At 51.3% G+C, this 22,565-nt stretch overlaps 1 protein-coding gene and 1 pseudogene across 1 annotated transcript; one reads left to right on the top strand and one right to left on the bottom strand.

Annotated features, from left to right (window-relative positions):
* Positions 1–6,005: 6,005 nt before the first annotated feature.
* Positions 6,006–6,869, bottom strand: LOC132316714 (olfactory receptor 14C36-like; the record flags this gene model as incomplete). The annotated part of the gene is made up of 1 exon (XM_009821642.2): positions 6,006–6,869. A coding segment is annotated over exon 1 (864 nt), but the record flags the coding sequence as incomplete, so codon positions are not given.
* Positions 6,870–13,290: 6,421 nt separating this feature from the next.
* LOC132321454 (olfactory receptor 5G29-like) lies at positions 13,291–14,141 on the top strand (annotated as a pseudogene).
* The last annotated feature ends 8,424 nt before the right edge of the window (positions 14,142–22,565 follow it).

The raw sequence follows: 22,565 nt of genomic DNA, 5'->3' as shown, positions 1-22,565 counted from the left end.
GAAGCAATATGTCTAAGGAATATCAATAGAAGTATTTTAACTGCCCAAGGATGTTCAAGGTACTGAGAGGTCATTGTCATGAGGGAGACAACATCACAGAAGAAGGAAGCAAGGGTGCTGTTCTGTATTTCCTCCACAAAAAAACTCTCAGAAGGAGTATAATTGTGAAGTATCTCCATGAGATGGTACCCAAAATACAGTAATGGCCTCAGCCCAGAGACCAAACACCAGATTACCCAGCTCAAGGTCAACATTTTAAAAACAAATCTTCCAGGCAAAATGTCACTAATTACTGCAGAGCACAGCATACTGAAAAAGCACAGGCCAATCTTTAACAGATACAGCAAAAAGAAGATCATGGTGCAAATTAAACAGACTAATGTTGACCTATAACTTTTAAAGGATAGAAGTTCTGTTGAATCTGTTATTATCTCAAACCCTTCGAGCCCCACGTTGGGCGCCAAAAAGGACTTTCGTGGTTTAAGCCCAGCTGGCAACTAAGCACCACACAGCCGCTCACTCACTCCCCCCAGGTGGGGTGGGGGAGAGAACCAGAAGAGTAAAAGTGAGAAAACTCGTGGGCTGAGATAAAAACAGTTTAATAGGTAGAGCAAAAGAACACTGTGCGGAGAAGCAAAGCGAAAGAAGGAATTAATTCACCACTTCCCGTCGGCAGGCATGTGTTCAGCTATCTGCAGGGAAGCAGGGCTCTATCACGCGTAGCGGTTGCTCGGGAAGACAAACGCCATTACTCCGAATGTCCCCACCTTTCTTCTTCCTCCCCCGGCTTTATATACTGAGCATGATGTCATATGGTATGGAATATCCCTTTGGTCAGTTGGGGTCAGCTGTCCCGGCTGTGTTCCCTCCCAACTTCCCGTGCACCCCCAGCCCACTCACTGGTGGGGTGGGGTGAGGAGCAGAAAAGGCCTTGGCTCTGTGTGAGCCCTGTTCAGCAGTAACTAAACCATCCCTGCTTTATCAACACTGTTTCCAGCCCAAATCCAAAACACAGCCCCATACTAGCTGCTATGAAGAAAGTTAACCCCATCCCAGCCAAAATCAGCACAAGGAGGAACTCCACTGGTGATGTCCGCTTGTCCCATTCCTCTTTCTCCATGAAGTGCTGTAGGACCTTCTTTTCCCCACCTGGCAGGAAGGGAACCTGAGGAAGGGCATGCGCTTCTGTGTTTGTTGTACAAAGGAATCGTGAAGGAGTCACTGCCAGAGACAACATGGCGGTTTTCCCTCCTCTGACTGAATTCACACTTGGCTTAGGGGCTCCATTCCTCGTGAAAGGGCAGGAAGAGGTTCTTTGAGAGGGCCAAACTGCTCTTCTTGGAAGAACCTCCTCTCATGAGAGAGATGAGTTGCCGCACTGAGGTGCCTATTTCTGTGGAATGAGAGAGAATGTCCATTTGCTCACATTAGATTATGACACATGAAGTTATTCCCCATACTACCTGGCATAGACGTTAGCCAAGTTCTGCTTTCAAGCAACAGGAAGAGGGGCCCGACAGAAAAGCTCCATCATGCAAAAAAGCCTTTAGGGCAACACATCGTGCCATAGACTGATCTTCACCCTGAGGAAGAATGGACACTACACAGGATTAGTGGTCTCAACTCCCTGAAACATTTGCTTTCTGATGAGACAATTCTGTCCCGGGACAGTCCATCTCTTTCCACTGACCGAGAGTGGCCAGGAGTTACTAGCTTGCTAGTCGAAGGCAGTGCCAAGGGTCTGTTAGACAGGAGACTTAGAAGCAGATGTGAACTAGGGAGGGAAGGGCGGGGAAAACTGAATTCCAGCGAAAAGGCACCTGAGCTGTCTAAGCCAAATGAGGAAAAGTGATGTTGCCTGAGGAGGAGGGGAAAGGAACAAGGGTGATGATCATTTGCTGAACGTCTTTTCCTCCTCATCTTCTCTTTCTGAATGCATTTGGGCTGCCTCCCTGCAGCGACACAGCACCTGGACCTCAGTATTCCCATCTGAGTTCTCAGGAATCCCTGTTCAGCATGGAAATGGTGACGGGGGGTGTCCCGCGGATGAGTGGGGGCTGAGGCCGTGCAGGATCATGATCAAGCACAGGTTTCCAGGAAAATCCTGGTACCTGTTGGATTGCCTGCCCAGGGAATGTCTGTGGCTGAAAGAGAGAGCACTTTGCCCACGCCTCCTCTTTGGGCTTTCATAACGCTTGGGTCAGAAAAAACACTGTCCCTGATGATTCCCTGTCTCAAACTTCATATCTTTACAGCAAGTTAGAGATGGCCGAGGCAGTCACCTAGACAGCCCAGAGAGCTCCTGGAATGGAGGAGCCCTTTTACTCAGTCATTCACCCCACCTACACTGGGGTGCCTTGGTCCTGAAGGTGCTTCCATGGGGAGGGTGCTTCAGATTCACTGCTCGCTCTAAATCACATCCCATGTAGATGGCTGAGAGACAACTGTGAGAGAGCTGAGGGATTGAGATGGATCCCTAAGATACGAGCAAGATGGAGAAAGAGACAGCGAGAGATTAAGAGAGTTGAGAACATAAGGGACATGTCTTGGCACCCTGGCCCCATACACTCTGCCCCAACCTCTGCCTGTCCACTGAGGTGTGTGAGTGCCCATTAGCTTATGCCCCACAGCTCTGACTGCACTGACCACCACGCTGCCTGTATCTGGGTTCAGCAGTGTCAAGCACACAGAGAGGGTATCTAAAGAAAGAGGAGCTGGAATGAGAAGACAGGCAGGACAGGACTGTACCAAGACACGTGGTCTCCCTTCATAGCTGCCACTGTGCAAAGAGCCACTGGCACTAAATGGCAACACTGTGACAGGGATTAGAGAAGAGGAGAGGTTTCCTTTTAATTTTGGAGAGACTTTAAGGTACAATTGTAACCCTCATGTCTTCAAAGGATGGCCCCGCTGAGCAAGAGTCCCTCCCTTCTGCAAATGAGCACACGTTGCCCAGTATGTGGCTCAGGGCACTTGGCATTCCCTATGGGAAAACTAAGCTGCCAAGTCGATGCTAAGTACAGTTCTCCTGAAGACCACTGTAGGAGGAGATGATATCACCCTCTAGAGTGCTGATCCTTCCCCGCTATCAAAGGAGGCCAGAGAATGAACTCATCTTTTTAGACATTAAAGTTATAAAAGTCTATGTCTGAACAAGCTAATTCCACTGAATGTGCTGGATTAGCTGAAGTATTGGCTCAGGGAGCATTGTGTCAAGGAATGGACATTTGTTTCACCAAACATGAGTGATCTGGAGACAGGTGCACTCTTACTCCCAACTACATTCCTGACCAATGTTCTAGATTCTGGACCAAATTAGAAGAGAGGTCATTCTCAACAGTTCAACTGGACTGAATTTCAGGCATGTTTTTGTTCTGACCAGGAGGTTAACAGAGATGTAAGTGCCACTTGGTCCAGAAAGCAAGCTGTTATTGTTCTCTTCATTGTGTTCCACCTATTTTCTGTCATTTCCTAAAGACTAAGAGGTTCAGCAAAGATCTGCCACCAAAATAATCGGGAAAACACATTTAGGAGCAAGGCGAAGTTGCATGAGAACTGGAGGAGGGTGAAGCTTGTTGAGAATTGGGTGTGCCATGGAGGGATGAAGTCCTCTGCTTGTTGCTTTCTGTCTTGGTTTGCACGCTTAGAAAATGCCACTGTGGTATTCACCAGGGTTTGTGAAGTGCTTGTAGGTCATTTGAAAGGCATTGCTATGGCGGATCGTCTTATGATGACGTGTTGCAGAAGAGAGTCTGGTGTGATATTCGATTAAGGAGTCCTTACACTGCTAAGAAAGAGAGGTCTCATTTCTGCAGATGCATCATAACCATGTGTTTGCCCTCCCCACCCCTCTCCCCTTTCAAAATCCACTTACAACACCTCTCCTCAGGTGGAAAAGCAGTTTCTGAAGGTTATCCCACTTCTCTTGAAACCTGCCTTGAGAGCATCTTTCATCAGCTGGTTCCTGAGGCTGAAAATAAAGGGACTCATCAAAGGAGTTGGCACTGTGTTGAGAAGGACCACTGCCTTGTTTCAGGAAATGAGGTGACTTGAAGGCTGGACATACATGAAGATGCAGCCCAGAAGGGAGTAGAAGTAGCACTGAGTTAAGCAGCCTGGGCAGGATATGGCTTTGCTGGCCATGCACAAGTTTCCTACGTCTTTGGGTATGATGGATATGGTGATGAAAACCTCCAAACAGGAGAGGTTACAGAGGGAAAAGTACGTGGGACTGTGGAGGTCTCCTTCAGCAAGAATGAGGGAATGATCGGCAGGTTTGTCCCTAAGATCACCAGGTACGAAGCCAGGAGAGCGATTGCCATGAGGGACTCCTGATGGTGGAGGGAGGGGAAGCCCAAGAGAAGGAACTCTGTGACAGTCGTATGGTTCAACATTTCTGCATCCGAGCTGCAGTGGTGGGGGGCGTGGGGAGAATAACCCCATACATCAGGACAGGCTGGGACGTGAGCAGCTGAGGAGAAGGGCCTGGGCACTACGAGGGATGCCCTACAACCAGTAGCGTATGGTCTCTATGAACAAGGGCAGCTGCACGTGGGGCTGTGTTAGGAGGAGTGTGGGCCACCCAGACAACTTGAGTGATCATTCCCCTTGACTCAGCACTGGTGTGGCTCCACACACATGGGTGTGTCCCAGAGGGTGGCTCCCCAGTTTGGAGAAGTCAGGAGGAACTAGAGAGTGTCGAGTGCAGGTCTGCCAAGATGGGATTCGGGACCGGGTGCATATGATCTGTGTGGGGCGGCTGAGGGACCTGGGCAGCATTGACCCTGTGGCAGAGAGGCTCAGGGCAGCATAGGAGTAGCCTTTGACTGCTGGAAAGGTGGTTTCAGAGATGACGAATCTTTTCTTCGTAGTGGGAAACGGCATGAGAAAGAACTTATAGCAGAAAGTGCAGCTGGAGAGCTCCAGACTGGACACGAGGAAAGAGAAATGTCACTCGAAGGGCAGTGCTGTGGTGTAAGAAGTCACCCAGAGGGAAACTGGATCAACCCAAGGCTTTGTGCCTTGGAGCGGGGTGGGGAAATGTTCTTTAATATTTCTGTTAGATCTTCTCACTATCCAAATCTCTTTTAATTGACAATAAATTAAATTTCTCTTCCCCAAGTCAGCTCTTCTTTGCCGGTGACAGGAATTAGTAAGCGATGTCCCTGTCTTCACTTTGACCCATGAGCTAGTCCATCTTATTTTCTCCCTTGGCCCTGTTGAGTAGGGGGAGTGACTGAGCAGCTGGGTTGGTGTCTGGCTGCTGGTCAAAGTCAACCCACCACAGGACCACATCAGGACTGCTGTGTCTAGTATGGGGCTCCCCAGCACAAGAAGGACCCTGGCAGGCTGGAGCGAGTCCTGCAGAGGCCAGAAGGATGGTTGGGGCCTGGAGCACGTGATGGACAAGGAGAAGCTGAGAGCTGGGTTTTTGAGAAATCCCTCAGAGCCAAACACTGGAGCAAGGACTCAGGCCAGTTGGTGGGTGATCAGTCGATGGAGATTTTCAGTATTTGTCGGGACAAGGCCATGAGCACCTGATGTAGCTGGAGCTGCCTGAGAACGGGCTGGGCTGAGAGTCCAGGCTCTGGAACCCAACCTTACCATGAGCTTAACACCAAAAACACTGAGAACAAAAGGAGAACAGAAACTTTAAAAGAGCAACTCTATGGATATTTTCTTGGGAGCAACTCTGTAGGAAGAAACCAGCCTTCAGGCACTGCACCTGGGAGATCCCCTTTTATTGAAAAGCTGCCATTGGACAGGCCACAGCTGACACAGTGTTGTGCAAGGGTGACCCATGACACCACCAAGACTCAACAGAAGGAGTATAAACCGAGAAAATTTTTCATGAGTAGAATTATCACAAGAGGAAAATGCCGACTTGTGGCCTAAGAGAATCTCTGGGAAATGTGGAGAGGAGGGGAGGCAGGTTATTTTCTGTAAAACAGCATCCATGGGGTCAGGTTCCAAAAGGCATCCTTGAGCTCCTGGTTCCTCATGCTGTAGATGAGGGGGTTCACTGCTGGAGGCACCACCGAGTACAGAACTGCCACCACCAGGTCCAGGGATGGGGAGGAGATAGAGGGGGGCTTCAGGTGGGCAAACACTCCAGTGCTGAGAAACAGGGAGACCACGGCCAGGTGAGGGAGGCACGTGGAAAAGGCTTTGTGCCGTCCCTGCTCAGAGGGGATCCTCAGCACGGCCCTCAAGATCTGCACATAGGACAGCACAATGAAAACAAAACAGCCAAAGACTAAACAGAAACTAACCACAAGAAGTCCAACTTCCCTGAGGTAGGTGTCTGAGCAGGAGAGCTTGAGGATCTGTGGAATTTCACAGAAGAACTGGTCCAAGGTATTGCCTTTGCAGAGTGGTAGTGAAAATGTATTGGCTGTGTGCAGCACAGCGTAAAGCAACCCACTGCCCCAGGCAGCTGCTGCCATTTTCACACAAGCTCTGCTGCCCAGGAGGGTCCCATAGTGCAGGGGTTTGCAGATGGCAATGTAGCGGTCATAGGACATGACAGTGAGAAGATACAATTCTGCTGACATGAAAAAGACAAGCAGGAATACTTGGGCAGCACATCCCGAGTAGGAGATGGCCCTGGTGTCCCAGAGGGAATTGGCCATGGCTTTGGGGAGAGTGGTGGAGATGGAGCCCAGGTCGAGGAGGGAGAGGTTGAGGAGGAAGAAGTACATGGGGCTGTGGAGGTGGTGGTCGCAGGCTATGGCGGTGATGATGAGGCCATTGCCCAGGAGGGCAGCCAGGTAGATGCCCAGGAAGAGGCAGAAGTGCAAGAGCTGCAGCTGACGCATGTCTGTGAATGCCAGGAGGAGGAACTGGGTGATGGAGCTGCCGTTGGACATTTTCTTCCTCGGGACCTGGGGACCTGTTCAAAAAGGTCACGACTGTGACAAGTTAGGGCAGACTTCTCTGAGTATAATCTATTCAGTCTTTTCAGGAAGACCTTTTGTGAGCTCTCTTTGGTGCTGGCTGAGGGTGCCCCAGAGAGCAGGAGGTTCTGCTGTGGGCTCTGTAGGTGTCAGCCCTGGCCTACAGCAATAGCTCAGTAGGAACACAGGGTGATCTCAGATTAAATCCACTTTCAATATCAAAGACCTTTTCAGCATTGTTGCTTCCAAATCACTTGACGGCAGAGCAGAGCTGTGGGGATTTTGTTTCGTTTATTCTGTTTTAATTGCCCCACCACAGCTGAAGAGTGGTTTTGAGGCAGAAATCCTTGGCATTTCTGCTGCACCCCGTGTGACACCTGGTGGGTCCTGAGAGGCAAAGGGACTGTCATTGCAGGGGGTTGCACTAGATGGCCTTTAAAGGCCCCTTCCAACCCAAACCATTCTGTAAGTCTATGATTCTATGACACCAGTGAGAGCAGAGGAACCCACTCTCCAAGTGCAGCTCTCCAAAGCCCTCACCCCATCTAACCATTCCCGAGGAAGACCTCCGCTCTGCCCTCCCAACCAGGGACACAGAGGGCTCATTACAGCTGCCCACATTCAGCTGCCCAGCAGCATCTCCATGGCCTTAGCACTGAGACATCTTCTCCATGGGACTGCTAGATAACACAGAGATGTCATGGGAGAACTATGTGCTTCTGGACGGCAGCTTGCAACCCAGCAGGACCTCTCAAGGAAAAAGTCACATATCTTAAATTCGTTACATTCTGAATGGAGGGTCACATCATTTCCAGCCGCACACACTGCAGTTCCCAGAGGCCCAAAGATTGACAGGATGCAAGCTGGCTGCTTTTCCTCCATGGACGTACGTGCATGACAGTACATGCAGCATTGGTGTCTCAGCTGTACTTCAATCCTCAGCCCCCCACACCAGTGAGCGTAACAGTATGAACAAGGGCGGCAGGGAGAAGAGGGGATGGCAAAGTGCCCCTGCCAGGGGAGGCAGAAGAGGGAGACACAGTCGGGCACTCGAGCATCTCTCCTCTGTGGTGGCCGGGTTGCTGGGAAGGCAACTGATGACCAAATCCCATGACGTTAAGGGCAGAGGCTCTGCTGTGTGAGTGAGGAGACCGGGGGGTTGTTCCAGGGAAGGCATCTGCACTGCAGGGGATGGCAGAGAGATGCCTGAATCCCCCCTCCAACGGCATTTCTGGAAGCAGTTCTCTCTTCCTCCCTGCCCATGGCTCTGCTGCCTGGAGCTTGTCTTGGCCAGGACCTCTTTCTCTGTCCCCACATCTCCTCCCTCTTCATGCTCACAGACCCCATCCCACCTGCAGCACGCTCAGCTCTGCATGCAGACCCCTCTTGGCAGCAGGGCACTACCCAGGGGCATCTCTGGGTGAGCAGGACTTAAAAAGCAGCTCAGACAGCTCCTAACAACAAATGGAGTCTCAATGCCTTGTGCAAAATGGAGAAAAAAATTCCCACCTCCCCCTGCCCACCCAGCAAACGACGAGGAGAAATCTCAAAGCACAAACTTCTTCCCTTTCAGGTGACTGCTGCTTTGATGCCCTTCTCTACAAGGACCCTCTGCAACTGTCCTGGGGGTGATCTGGAGCTGCGAGCAGCCCTGACCCAGGCAGCACCCTCTCAAAAACAGAAGGACACTTCCCTGCCTTGGGTCGACACTCTCACCCCCAGCTTCTCCCCACAGCGCCGTGGGGAGCTCCCCGGGCAGGCTGAGTGCTGACCCTGGCAGGCGGCAGAGTCCCTGCCCCAGCACCCAGCCCCGGGGGTGCAGGGACCCTGCTCGGAAGGACAGCCCTGGGCACCCCTGGCTGCACACCCACCTTCACACCCTGCAGCCGTCCCTGGCAGAAGGCAGCCCTCATGCCCTGTCCCTCTCATGGTGCAGCAGGGAAGCCCTGCTCTGGGGCACCTCCTCTATAGAGGAGTGAGATTCGTGGGGGCTATGCCAGCTTTACGAGAGCCCTCCACGAACTGTAGCTGCATTGCCCTGCACCCAGAGACTTACCGTGGCAAGGTCTGTGAACATTTCTCCTACTTTGCGCTCTCAGCGTGCTCCCACTCCTGACTGCCTTAAAGCCTTCGCTGCCTCACTCCTCTCCCCTCGGTGCCTGCAGGCAGTGCCCTCAGCCCTGCTGCGCTTTGCAGAGGAGCTGCTCCTGGGCAGAGCTGTCTCTCGGCAGTGATGCCCGCTTGCCGTGAGCTCCCTCCGTCCCAGGAGTCCGGCACAGCCTCGCAGCAGAGGACAGCTCAAGGTGTTTTAATGACCCCTCAGGTGGGTTTGGTGCCCAGTCCATGAACCTCAGACAGTGAGAGGGAGTTGAAGAAACCTCTCAAGAAGTCAGTGTCTGATGCAATCTCCACTGTTTCTTGCAGTCTTAATGGGTCCCACGGAGGGACATTGCTGACAAAGCCTCCCCAGGGGCTGCTTAGAGCAGAAAACTCCAGGCAGTGATGACAGGTAGGCAAAGGCAATGTGAAGGAAGAGATTCTGAGTAACCCTGGATGTGTTACCTACAGGCAAAGGGCCAAGCTCTGACCCCCAGCCCCTGGGAAGTGAGATCCGGTCCCTCACACATTGCTCAGGGCTCTTCCTGGGGCGGTGTGATGTGGGGATGGGCAATGCCCAGGGCAGGACTACGGTAGGATACCTCCCAGGCTCCCAGGTGGGGAAGGGGAGGCAATGAGCCCTGAGTGCTGTAAGAACAAGGTGCTTCCTCATAGGTGTCAGTGGCAGAGACAACAGCCACAGCCAAGGAGGGAAAGAGCTGATCTCTGTTGGGGGCTTTTCCGACTTTCTCCATCCCTCTCTCATCTCCACCATTGGCTGTCCTACGGTCTCCCACACCTGCACCTCTTTCTCTGCAGGCTGTAGACATCCACCCTGCTACCCCACCTGGCTCTCACCTGAGCATCTTCCTTTACTGATATCTCTCCATCCTTCCTCATTGTCCCTTGCAACACAAAGCCTTGGGTTGATCCAGTCTCCTTCTGGGTGACTTCTTATACCACAGCACTGCCCTTCGAGTGACATTTCTCTTTCCTTGTGTCCAGTCTGGACCTCTCCAGCTGCACTTTGTGCTATAAGTTCTCCCTCATGCCGCTTCCCCCTATGAAAAAAAGATTCCATCATCCCTGAAACCACCTTTCCAGCAGTCTCAGGCTAATCCTATACTGCTCTGAGCCTCTCTGTCACTGGGTCAATGCTGCCCAGGTCCCTCAGCCGCCCCACACAGGTCATATTCACCCGGTCCCGTACCCCATCTTGGCAGACCTGCACTCGACACTCTCTAGTTCCTCCTGACTTCTCCAAACTGGGGAGCCGCCCACTGGGACACACCCATGTGTGTGGAGCCACACCAGTGCTGAGTCAAGGGGGATGATCACTCAAGTTGTCTGGGTGGCCCACACTCCTCCTAACACAGCCCCACGTGCAGCTGCCCTTGTTCATAGGGACCGTACGCTACTGGTTGTAGGGCATCCCTCGTAGTCCCCAGGCCCTTCTCCTCAGCTGCTCACGTCCCAGCCTGTCCTGATGTATGGGGTTATTCTCCCCCCGCCCCCCACCACTGCAGCTCGGATGCAGAAATGTTGAACCATACAACTGTCACAGAGTTCCTTCTCTTGGGCTTCCCCTCCCTCCACCATCAGGAGTCCCTCATGGCAATCGCTCTCCTGGCTTCACACCTGGTGATCTTAGGGACAAACCTGCTGATCATTCCCTCATTCTTGCTGAAGGAGACCTCCACAGTCCCACAGACTTTTCCCTCTGTAACCTCTCCTGTTTGGAGGTTTTCATCACCATATCCATCATACCCAAAGCCATAGGAAACTTGCTGATGGGCAGTAAAACCATTTCCTGCCCAGGCTGCTTAACTCAGTGCTACTTCTGCTCCCTTCTGGGCTGCATCTTCATGTATGTCCAGCCTTCAAGTCACCTCATTTCCTGAAACAAGGCAGTGGCCCTTCTCAACACAGTGCCAACTCCTTTGATGAGTCCCTTTGTTTTCAGCCTCAGGAACCAGCTGATGAAAGATGCTCTCAAGGCAGGTTTCAAAAGAAGTGGGATAATCTTCAGAAACTGCTTTTCCACCTGAGGAGAGGTGTTGTAAGTGGATTTTGAAAGGGGAGAGGGGTGGGGAGGGCAAACACATGGTTATGATGCATCTGCAGAAATGAGACCTCTCTTTCTTAGCAGTGTAAGATCTCCTTAATCGAATATCACACCAGACTCTCTTCTGCAACACGTCATCATAAGATGACCCTGCATAGCAATGCCTTTCAAATGACCTACAAGCACTTTACAAACCCTGGTGAATACCACAGTGGCATTTTCTAAGCGTGCAAACCAAGACAGAGAGCAACAAGCAGAGGACTTCATCCCTCCATGGCACACCCAATTCTCAACAAGCTTCGCCCTCGTCCGGTTCTCATGCAACTGCGCCTTCCTTCCAAATCTGGTTTCCTGATTATTTTGGTGACAGATCTTTGCTGAACCTCTTAGTCTTTAGGAAATGACAGGACATAGGTGGAACACAATGAAGAGAACAATAACAGCTTAATTTTTCGACCAAGTGGAAAATACATCTCCGTTAACGTCCTGGTCAGAACAAAAACATGCCTGAAATTCAGTCCAGTTGAACTGTTGAGAATGACCTCTCTTCTAATTTGGTCCAGAATCTAGAATATTGGTCAGGAATGTAGTTTGGAGTAACAGTGCACCTGTCTCCAGATCACTCATGTTTGGTGAAATAAATGTCCAGTCCTTGACACAATGCTCCCAGAGCCAATACTTCAGCTAATCCAGCACATTCAGTGGAATTAGCTTGTTCAGACATAGACTTTTATAACTTTAATGTCTAAAAAGATGAGTTCATTCTCTGGCCTCCTTTGATAGCGGGGAAGGATCAGCACTCTAGAAGGTGATATCATCTCCTCCTACAGTGGTCTTCAGGAGAACTGTACTTAGCATCGACTTGGCAGCTTAGTTTTCCCATAGGGAATGCCAAGTGCCCTGAGCCACATACCGGGCAACGTGTGGTCATTTGCAGAAGAGATGGACTCTTGCTCAGCGGGGCCATCCTTTGAAGACATGAGGGTTACAACTGTACCTTAAAGTCTCTCCAAAATTAAAAGGAAACCTCTCCTCTTCTCTAATCCCTGTCACAGTGTTGACATTTAGTGCCAGTGGCTCTTGGCACAGTGGCAGCTATGAAGTGAGACCATGTGTCTTGGTACAGTCCTGTCCTGCCTGTCTTCTCATTCCAGCTCCTCTTTCCTTAGATACCCTCTGTGTATCCTTGACACTGCTGAACCCAGATACAGGCAGCGTGGTGGTCAGTGCAGTCAGAGCTGTGGGGCATAAGCTAATGGGCATTCACACACCTCAGTGGACAGGCAGAGGTTGGGGCAGAGTGTATGGGGCCAGGGTGCCAAGACATGTCCCTTATGTTCTCAACTCTCTTAATCTCTCGCTGTCTCTTTCTCCATCTTGCTCGTATCTTAGGGATCCATCTCAATCCCTCAGCTCTCTCACAGTTGTCTCTCAGCCATCTACATGGGATGTGATTTAGAGCGAGCAGTGAATCTGAGGCACCCTCCCCATGGAAGCACCTTCAGGACCAAGGCACCCCAGTGTAGGTGGGGTGAATGACTGAGTAAAAGGGCTCCTCCATTCCAGGAGCTCTCTGGGCTGTCTAGGTGACTGCCTCGGCCATCTCCAACTCGCTGTAAAGGTATAAAGTTTGAGAAAATTCTTCCTCAGAGTGAAGAAAAAGTCTATGGCATGATGCATTGCCCTAAAGGCTTTTTTTGCATGATGGAGCTTTTCTGTCGGGCCCCTCTTTCTGTTGCTTGAAAGCAGGACTTGGCTAACGCCTGTGCTGGGTGCTATGGGGAATAACTTAATGCGTCATAATGTAATGTGAGCAAATGAACATTCTCTTTCATTCCACAGAAATAGGCACCTCAGTGCGGCAACTCATCTCTCTCATGAGAGGAGGTTCTTTCAAGAAGAGCAGTTTGGCCCTCTCAAAGAACCTCTTCCTGCCCTTTCACGAGGAATGGAGCCCCTAAGCCAAGTGTGAATTCAGTCAGAGGAGGGAAAACCTCCATGTTGTCTCTGGCAGTGACTCCTTCCCGATTCCTTTGTACAACAAACACAGAAGCGCATGCCCTTCCTCAGGTTCCCGTCCTGCCAAGTGGGGAAAAGAAGGTCCTACAGCACTTCATGGAGAAAGAGGAATGGGACAAGCAGACATGACCAGTGGAGTTCCTCCTCCTGCTGGGACTGAGTAATGTCCCCAAGCTTCAGGCGCCTCTCTTTCTCCTCTCCCTTGAGATCTACATGGTGAAGGTGTTTGTTAACATCCTCATTGTTGTGCTGGTGCTGGCAGATGGGCATCTTCACACTCCCATGTCCGTCTTCCTGGGGAATTTCTCCAATGTGGAAATCTGCTACACCTTCACTATCCTGCCCAGGCTGCTGGCCAGCTTCCTAGCCAGGGACAGAACCATTTCTACTCAAGGGTGCATGGCACAGCTCTTTTTCTTTGGCTGTTTTGCAGGTACCGAGTGCTATCTGCTGGCCACCATGTCCTAGGATCGCTACTTGGCCATCTGTCAAGCCCTGCTCTAGGCAAGCCTCATGAACTGGAAGCTCTGTCTCCAGCTGGCGGCTGGGTCTTGGCTAGCAGCATTGCTCATGTCTACCATAGTCACCGGGCTCTTTTCCAGGTTACAGTTCTGTGCTCCCAACGCCATTGATCACTTCTTCTGTGGTTTTGCCCCATTGCTAGAGCTTGCCTGCAGTGACACCACGGTGCTTAGGCTGGTTACTTTCAGAGTCTGCTTTCTGGGTGTAGTCTTCCCATTTGGACTCACACTGGTATCCTACATCTGCACCAGAGCTGCAGTCCTGAGGATCCCAACCACCATGGGGAGGCAGAAGGCCTTCTCCACCTGCTCCTCTCACCTCATCGTGGTGACTGTTTTCTATGGCACCCTCGTCCTTGTCTATATGACACCAGGACAGCCTCCCTGAGGCAGCTCCATAAAGTCCTCTCCTTTTTCTACACCATCCTCACGCCCCTGGTCAATCCACTCCTCTGCAGCCTGCGGAACAGGGAGGTCAAGGGGGCTCTTGGAAATGCACTCAGAAAAACTGTGGCCTGCCTCGAGAGCTCATACATGTTGTGATCCACCAGGAATAAACAGGTGGTGTATCTCTTTTGATCAAGTGGGGACCACTCCTATGTGCCTCTTTTGTGTACCAGGTGTATCTTTAGAAGTGCAGAATCTTGGGACTGGTTGTGGAATAAACAGGTGGTGGATCTCTTTTGATCAGGTGGGGACCACTCGTAAGTGCCTCTTTTGTGTACCAGGTATATCTTTAGAAGTGCAGAATCTTGGGACTGGTTGTGGAATGAGAAGCGGGAGAAGGGAATTTGTGTCTTAAAGAAATATAGGTCTGGTCTTGAAGAGTGTAAAAAACTTGCCTGGCTTTCTTCCTTCTTTAAAGTAAAGCCAGTTGTGATCCTGCAAGTGGGAGATGTTGAAATGCCGGACCTGCCCAGGAGTGGGAGGAAACTGACTCTAAGCATGCTGTTTTCTCTTCTGTCACCCAGCCAGGCTGAGGCGTGGCATTCCTGCATGTCTGGGATTCCTCAGGGCATCTCCCTATTGGCAGGGAGAAGTGGGCAGCTGGATCAAGCCCTTCCACTGGACATGTCTAAATCCAACTCGGTGAATCCAGTCCCTCTTGTTCTCTGGGCTTCCTAGCAGAGGACAACTGTGAAAGCTACTCTGATAGGGTCAGCGCCTCTGAAAAAAAAAAAAAAGTAGATCCTTGCGCAGAGGAAAGATGCACAAGTTGGGTCTCAGTTTCCCCATTTTTTAACACAGAAATCATTACTTCCTCCTTCTTTCCTTCTCATATTCTGACTCCCCTCCAACAATGTAATTACTTATTTGTTTCCCACTGTCTGACTTAGATACTGCAAACCGAGTCCTCCTGTTTTCTTCTTTCTTGCAAAAGAGAGCAAGGTCAGCTCATGGGGCATGACTGAGCACAGACACCCCCAGCAGCAGGCTCTCCCCATTTCCTAGGCTGAGGCAAGCGCACAAGGTGGGAATGTCTCCATCATCTCTGATTTGCGCAAGGGCCTTCAGCCCTGACATATTCCCACAACACACTTGTTCCTCCTCCACCCACAGACAGAAATTCCTTCCCACTTCCAGGCTCAGGTCTTGGTTGCAAGAATTTGCTGCACTTCAGAAGAGGCCTTGAGCTTCTTGGCTCTTCTTGGTGCTTAAGGCAATCTTCCGGGCTCCCTCCAGATTTCATGGGGGGACTTCTTGTGTCTAACAAGGACTTTATGACAAGTTTTTATGAAATGTTTGTTTTTCTGTCATTCCTGTGTGTGGGGAGATTAGACACAGAGAAGGAGGATATACACCAAAAGGGATGCGAGTGAAGTGCCAGTAAGAACCAGGGGAGCTCCCCCCATGCCTGTGGCTTCCTGGCAAGGAGTCTGTCCTGAGAAGGGGATCCAGCCTCTACCCCACTCTGGAGTGGGGAATCAGCAGCACTCGTGCCTCCTGGGGGACACAAAAGATGACTTTTCAAGGGCACCTTTCCTCTGAACTGCTTTAGATTTGTCCTTGAGGATGAGGTATAGTGGCTGACACTGCAAATACTGATTTAACTGGCATTGCCCAGAGTGGTCATCAGAGATGCAAACTGCTGTGCTGCAGATAATTATATTTAGGCAGATTAATGTTGGGGGTTTGGTTTGGTGTGGTTTCTACTTTTTTTTAGCTACTGATACTCTTAGGGAAATCACACAAGCACCTGAAGGACTATTGAAGATTTACTGAGAGAAGCCCCAGCAGATTAGCATCTCAAGCAATGGGATGCCAGGGGACAAGGGAAGGATGGTTTGGGCACTGCCCTGGTATTTGGGAAACGGAAATGAGTTCTCCTCTCCTTGACACCCTGCCCTTCGCAGTGAGGGCTGTGAAAAACTCTGCCAACTAGGTCGGAACTCACAGCTGTGTCAGGGAACTTCTGTCGAACTGCAGGAATGTGGTCCTGACAGCTCAGGCGTTGAGTTTCCATTGGAGTCCAAACTACTACAATTCACACTGCCTCCATCTTCACTATGACACTGGGTGTTGTGTGACACAACTGTCCCTGATCTCCAGGCAGGATGGGCAAAAGTTTGATAGCTGAACCAGAACTTTTCCTCTTCCTGGAAATGTCAATGCCACAGGCTCGAGCCAAGAGGCCCAAGAAACAAAACTTCCCAGAGGGTCAGCTCATGAAAATGTCCCCCAGGCTGTGGGACTTGCTCTTGACTGACAGAGAATTTGTGAGTCTGGACAAATTTGTGAGTCTTCACCTATTTTTCCCTCTCTCTTTGTAACTTGGCTCTCAGCATTTCTGTATTGAATCTGCTTTGCCGCTTTGAAAATGTGTCTTTGAGAAACTAGCTCAGGATATTTTTATTATCTTTTTTTTAGCCCAAATGAATATGCAGCATTGAAGTGGGTTTCCATATATGGAGCAGTTTTGCACAATGTCTGCTGCAAGAGGAGAAATATCTCAGCCTGCATTGGGAAAAGAGTGAAGCTGTGGGGGGTAAATGTGCTGCTTCAGACAATATGTGGTATGCATGCAAGAGAAAATGTTGTGAAGGTGATTGGGCATGAAGGAAATGAAAAACTGCCCATCTAATGGAGCTCTGCAAGAGGAGGATGGAGCCGTACATAACATGGCATGATGCAAGTGGGATCAGCATGGAGAGAAGACTTTTGTAGGGAAGGTGTTGCAATGGAGTACCTTGACGTCACCCAGCTGAAAAAGAGAGATTGGACAGTGCGCTGAAGTGATGGGCAGAAGTGTCCTGGGCTAAAAGACCTTGGCTAAGAGAAGGTTGGAGGGATTTAGGTTGCAGAGGTTTGAGGTAGTCCTTTCAAGATCTAAGCAGGCTGAGCTTTGGAGACAAGTAAAAATAAGGAAGCTCTCAAGGATGTTTTGCCATTTGTTGTACTATCTTTGCTCTCTCTTATCATTTAAAGATACAGTATTGCCCTTAAGTAATCCATGCTCCATATGTTTTTTCTCTGCTTTTTTGAGGAGGGGGAGGTGGAAGAGAAGAATAGTTTCTTTTTTAACCAAAGGCCGCCAAAGGGCAGATCCCAGGTTAGCGAAAAGGTACAAAGGAAGGCAGAATTTTGATGTGGTGTACACTGGCACAAGAGGATTACCTGCATTTCCATTCTCTGAAGCCCTAACTGGGCGACTGAGACCGTGGAAGCTCACAGCTCCCTTCATCTGCCCTGCATTTCAGCATGTAAAATGAAGCTCACCGAGTCATAAAGTTGGTTTTGATTCTCTTCACAGCCTAAAGCACAGCATGGGGCAGGAGACAGGCAGGACACCTAAAGAGGACTCACACTTCTCTGGAAAAAAGCTTAGGTGCTTGAGGGAACCTCAGGAGGCATGGCATACTGATTCCAGGGTTCAACAACCTGGTCAAATGCCTTGTCTCCTTCTCTGTAATGGTGGCATCGATGAGTGGCACTCATGTGCGGACTCTGTACAAGGATCATAGAATCATTGATTCATAGAATGTTTTAGGTTGGAAACGACCTTTAAGATCATCAAGTCCAACTGTAAACCTAACCCTGTTAAGTCCACCACTAAGCGCCTCATCCACACGTCTTTTAAAAAGCTCCAGTGATGGTGACTCCACTACATCCTTGGGCAGCCTGTTCCACTGTCTGAGAGCCCTTTTGGTGAAGAAACTATTCCTAATATCCAGTCTAACCTTCCCCTGGCACAACTTGTGGCTGTTTCCTCTCGTCCTATCACTTGTCACTTGGGAGAAGAGACCAGCACCCACCTCTCTACAGGGGGACAATCACTTCCCTAGTCCTGCCGGCCACACTGTTTCTGATATAAGCCAGGATGCAGTTGGCTGTCATAGCAATGCTGGCCAACAGATGAATGTTTCTTTTCCATAGGTATTCAGAGAGATCCTTCTTGTGCTCGGAAGAGGCTGTCCTGCAAGGCCTATCACATTTCCTGAGCTCCTTCCCCCTTCAGAGCTGCTTCCCACGGCACCACCTGGATCAGTCCCCCCGTACATCAAAGTCTTTGTCTCTGGAGTCCACCAGCCTGTGCTCTGCTGCTGGCCTTCCTTTGACACCTGGGACCCCAATATTTCCTTGTTTGCCAGTACCGCCTCCAGGTGAGCATCCCCCTTGTTGTCCCTACCTGGCAGCTCTGTTCGGAACTTGTCCCAGGAGCCTCCAGGCTGCCGGCATCCTGTCGATTTGCCTCACCAGGGAATGCCAGGGCACTTACAGTCCCCCACAGGAACCTGCTCCTTAACCTGGACACTTCCTCGGCTTGCTGAGAGAGGACTATTGCTGTTTCCTCTCCCTGACCAAGTAGGCTATGAGTGCCAAGACCATGTCACCCTTACTGACTTCTCTTCTCATCCTCACTCACAGAAGCTGGCCCAACCTGTTGCCCATCTCATAGAGGAGCTCCATATATCCTAGTTGCTCCTTCACACAGCGTGCTTCCCCCCAATACTTGTCCTCCCTGTCACCTTCTCCATCAGAGCCTGTATCCCTGCACTGCAGCACCCCAGCTCAGCAAGCTGTGCCACCACTTCTCATTTAATCCCAAACCATCACAGTAGAGTGACACGTCCTGGGGCTTCAGCTCCTCCTGCCTGTGCTCCAGCTCCTCCTGGCCATGCACATTTGGGCTGCAGCACCTCAGCCGTGGCACCGGGGTGGAGCGCAGACTTCTCACAGGGAAACCTGATCACTGATCCTCACCAGAAGACCATTGTGCATCGAACAGTTAGTGCTGTGCTGCACTGTGCTGCGTGTACAGCGTGGCCTCCGCACCTGTACTGTGCTGCAGAGATCCCTTGGGCACAGGACAACCTCAGCAGCTCCTTGTCACAGTGCAGCCTGCGGGCTGCTCCCACTCGCTACCGGCCATCATGGCACCTGCATGGCCTTGTCTCTGTCTGACAATGCAGCAGGAAGGTCTCATGAGAACATCATTTCTGACTGACTGTGGAGAAGAGAAATAGAGTCGTTTCCTCCTAAGGGAATACAGTATGAGTTTGAATGACCAAAATGGGAGACTGTCTTCTCTGGGCGGGCTCTGCATGGCATGCTTCGCATGGCTGGGAGTCCCATTCGATGCTACAACACCTAGGCATCCCACCACCTAACTAGATAAAAGATTACCTATACTATTCTCTCCTTATAATCTTAGCCCTCACAGCATTTTAAATGATACTTCACAGAGTCTGAGTACCTTCCTTACTGGGATCATCATAGACCAGGATCTACTGGTGAAGAACTCTCCCAGCACACTTGGATGCAGCCCCTACGGTCCAATGGACTGGTAGGTGTGCAGTTTGCTCAGGTAACCCCTGGCTTCATCCCCATTCACAGCTGGTTGTTCTCCTCCAGAGCCCTGCCTCAAAGCACAAAGGCCTGGGAGACCTTGCTGGTGGAAACTGAGGCAAAGGGGACACAGAGCATCTCAGATCTATCTACACCTACTCTTACTAAACTTAGCAGTGGTTCCACAGTCTCTCTGTCTCTTCCTTAACTCTTCCTGAAGCAGCAACAGGTCATCTTAGTGCCCTTGAATTCCCTTTTGAGTGTCAATTGAGTTTTGATATGGACCATTGCTGTTCTTGGAGGATGCGGCCCATGAAGACAAGATGTGTGCAGGCACAGTGAGAAAAGGATTGTTCTGTTCCTGGTCTGTATCATCAAGGGAGTGAATAAAGATCCCTGTGTGATGTGCTTTGTGTTCACGCAATACCTGCAGCTATTGGGCAGAGAAGGGACAGACTTTGCCTCTCTGATGATATCTGATGACTGATGCCTCTGAGTGATGGCAACAGTAAATGGCACACAGGCACCAAATCGCATTCTCTGCGATGCCACCTGAGGTGTCTGTCACACACCCACCCTGAATGGGAATTGCTTTCCTGTTGGTCCTGTGATTTTCTTGCTAGCCCTAGCATCTCATGTAGCTCTGTGGGCCTGGATTTGAACATTACATTGAGCAGCTGCCTTGAATTCTGTACCACAATGTGGGGATGAACACGAGACAGCTGCCAATACACTCAGTGAAGGTCTAGTGAATCCAACACCTGGAGGAGAGGAAGAAAGAGATGGAGCTCTCCCTATGGCATACGACTCCATTCCATCCTATGAATATCGCTATAGGCTGAGCTGAACATAACGAGTAGGGACAGGTTCAGTTGCCCTTAATTTGGCAGAAGCTGTCCTTTCAGTTGGCCAAAGGAAATTCCCAAGAGCCTCCAAGAAGATGCCCCAGATGTTGGCCTGTCTCTACATCAGCCTGCACGTATCTTCAATCTGTCTCTATTACCGGCACACATCTTTGACCACCTCTGGCACCTCAGATGTCACCAGACAACTGCATCTGAACAGCTCACTCCTGGCCTCCAGCTCCATTAATTACCATGGGAGCTGAGAGCAGGAGCTCACATGCAGGTGCCTATTGTGTGTCCACCTGAAGGGGGGCAGGAGGAATCCCACCTGCTGTGGGTCTGTGGTGTGCATGGGAGGGAGCTGAGTGCCCTTCCAGCCCCAGCACTCCAAACCCAGGATGAGATGCCTTGTCGGGCTCAGCTGCATCCCTTCCCTCAGCAGGGGTAAAGGAGATCCCTGCCTGTCCCTGTCTGGCTGTCCTGTCTAAAGATGGGCCAAGAAAAGTTGATATTTAGGCGTGACTCTGTCTCTCAGCAGGGAAATGATGTGCTGGGAAGAAGTGTCTCTCCCCAGCTGCGGGAGGGAACCTCAGTGATTGCTCCAGCCTGTTTCACAGCAGGTTCCCTGGAGCCCCAGGGACCCCTGGGGGGAGCCCCGAGGGGCAGAGAAAGTGCCGCCTTGGGCTGCTCCTCTGCTGCTGAGCTGGGCCGGGCTCCTGGGATGGAGGGAGCTCATGGCAAGCGGGCAGCGCTGCCGAGAGACAGCTCTGCCCAGGAGCAGCTCCTCTGCAGAGCGCAGCAGGGCTGAGGGCACTGCCTGCAGGCACCGAGGGGAGAGGATCAAGGCAGAGAGAGGTTAAAGGCAGTCTGGGGTGGGAGGACAGAGGCGAGCTCACTGGAGGAGAAATCTTCACAGCCCTTGACATGGTAAGTCTCTGGCTGCAGGGCAATTTAGGTACAGTTCACGGGCAGATCTCCTAATGATGGCACATCCCACAAACTGTGAGACCTTTTAGGAAGAACTGCCACAGGTTCTCCAGTGTAGAGGAGGAGGAGGTGCCCCAGAGCAGGGCTTCCCTGCTGCACCATGAGAGGGACAGGGCATGAGGGCTGCCTTCTGCCAGGGACGGCTGCAGGGTGTGAAGGTGGGTGTGCAGCCAGGGGTGCCCAGGGCTGTCCTTCCGAGCAGGGTCCCTGCACCCCCGGGGCTGGGTGCTGGGGCAGGGACTCTGCCGCCTGCCAGGGTCAGCACTCAGCCTGCCCGGGGAGCTCCCCACGGCGCTGTGGGGAGAAGCTGGGGGTGGAAGGAGAGACCAGTGCAATGGCAGGGTGCTTCTGCTGTTGAGAGGGTGCTGTGTGGGTCAGGGCTGCCCTCAGCTCCACACCACTGCAGGATCTTCCCAGGAGACTTTTCAGGAAGCACAGCAAGGCAGGGGCTGCCTGAAAGGGAAGGATCCTGGTCTTTCACTCTTCTCCTCTGGGTTGTCTGGGTGGGCAATGGCACATAGAAATTAATCTCTCATTTCTGGAGGAGGCACTGAAATTCCAAGTCTGTTCCTCTTAGAGGTGAATAAAGCGGGGAGTATTGGAAATCACCATGCCGTGGTTACAGACAGCATCAGTGTCACTTTTCCAGCCTCGCCAGGGCTGGTCTGATGTTCCCCTCAGAGCCTGCGCACCCAGAGATGCCCCTGGGCAGTGTCCTGCTGCAGGGAGGGCTCTGCAGGGCAGAGCTGAGCAGGCAGCGGGTGGGATGGGCTCTGTGAGCACTGCCAGGGAGGAGACACAGGGGACAGAGAACCAGCTCCTGGCAGGGACAGCTGCAGGCAGCAGAGACAGGGACGGGGTTGGGAGGACACTGCAAACAAGCACAGGGGGAGGGTGCGCTCAGGCAGCTCTCTTTCTGTGTTTCCCTGCAGATGTCTGCTGGGCACTGTCTGCGGGGCAATGAGCTGACTCTCTCTGTAGAACCTCCCATCGGAGGGACCCCCGAGTCTCTGCTTTGCCTGTCCTGCAGGGCTTGCAAGCTGCCCCCCAGAAAGGCGCAGCTCTGCTGTGGGATCCTCGGGAGTGCGGAGCCTTTCCTTGGGGGTCGGCACTCTCCTCGCAGAGTCAGTTGCTTCTCTCTGGGAGGGGTCGTGTCCTGCCCTCTCCATCACACCTCCACCTCTGGGCTGGGCTGGAGAAGAGTTTTCAGAGCTGTTCTTTGAAACAGGACTCCTCTGGTCTCATCAGAGTCCAGGTTTAGGGTTTTTTTAAAAGATTAATTTGTGTGTGAAGTCGTCTTCAAGGTGGCAAAATGAAAACACAGGGCAGATAGGAAAAGGACTGATGG

Source organism: Gavia stellata, unplaced genomic scaffold (genome assembly GCF_030936135.1).
Source record: "Gavia stellata isolate bGavSte3 unplaced genomic scaffold, bGavSte3.hap2 HAP2_SCAFFOLD_42, whole genome shotgun sequence".
NCBI lineage: Eukaryota > Metazoa > Chordata > Aves > Gaviiformes > Gaviidae > Gavia > Gavia stellata.
This window is presented reverse-complemented; position numbering and strand designations above follow the sequence as displayed.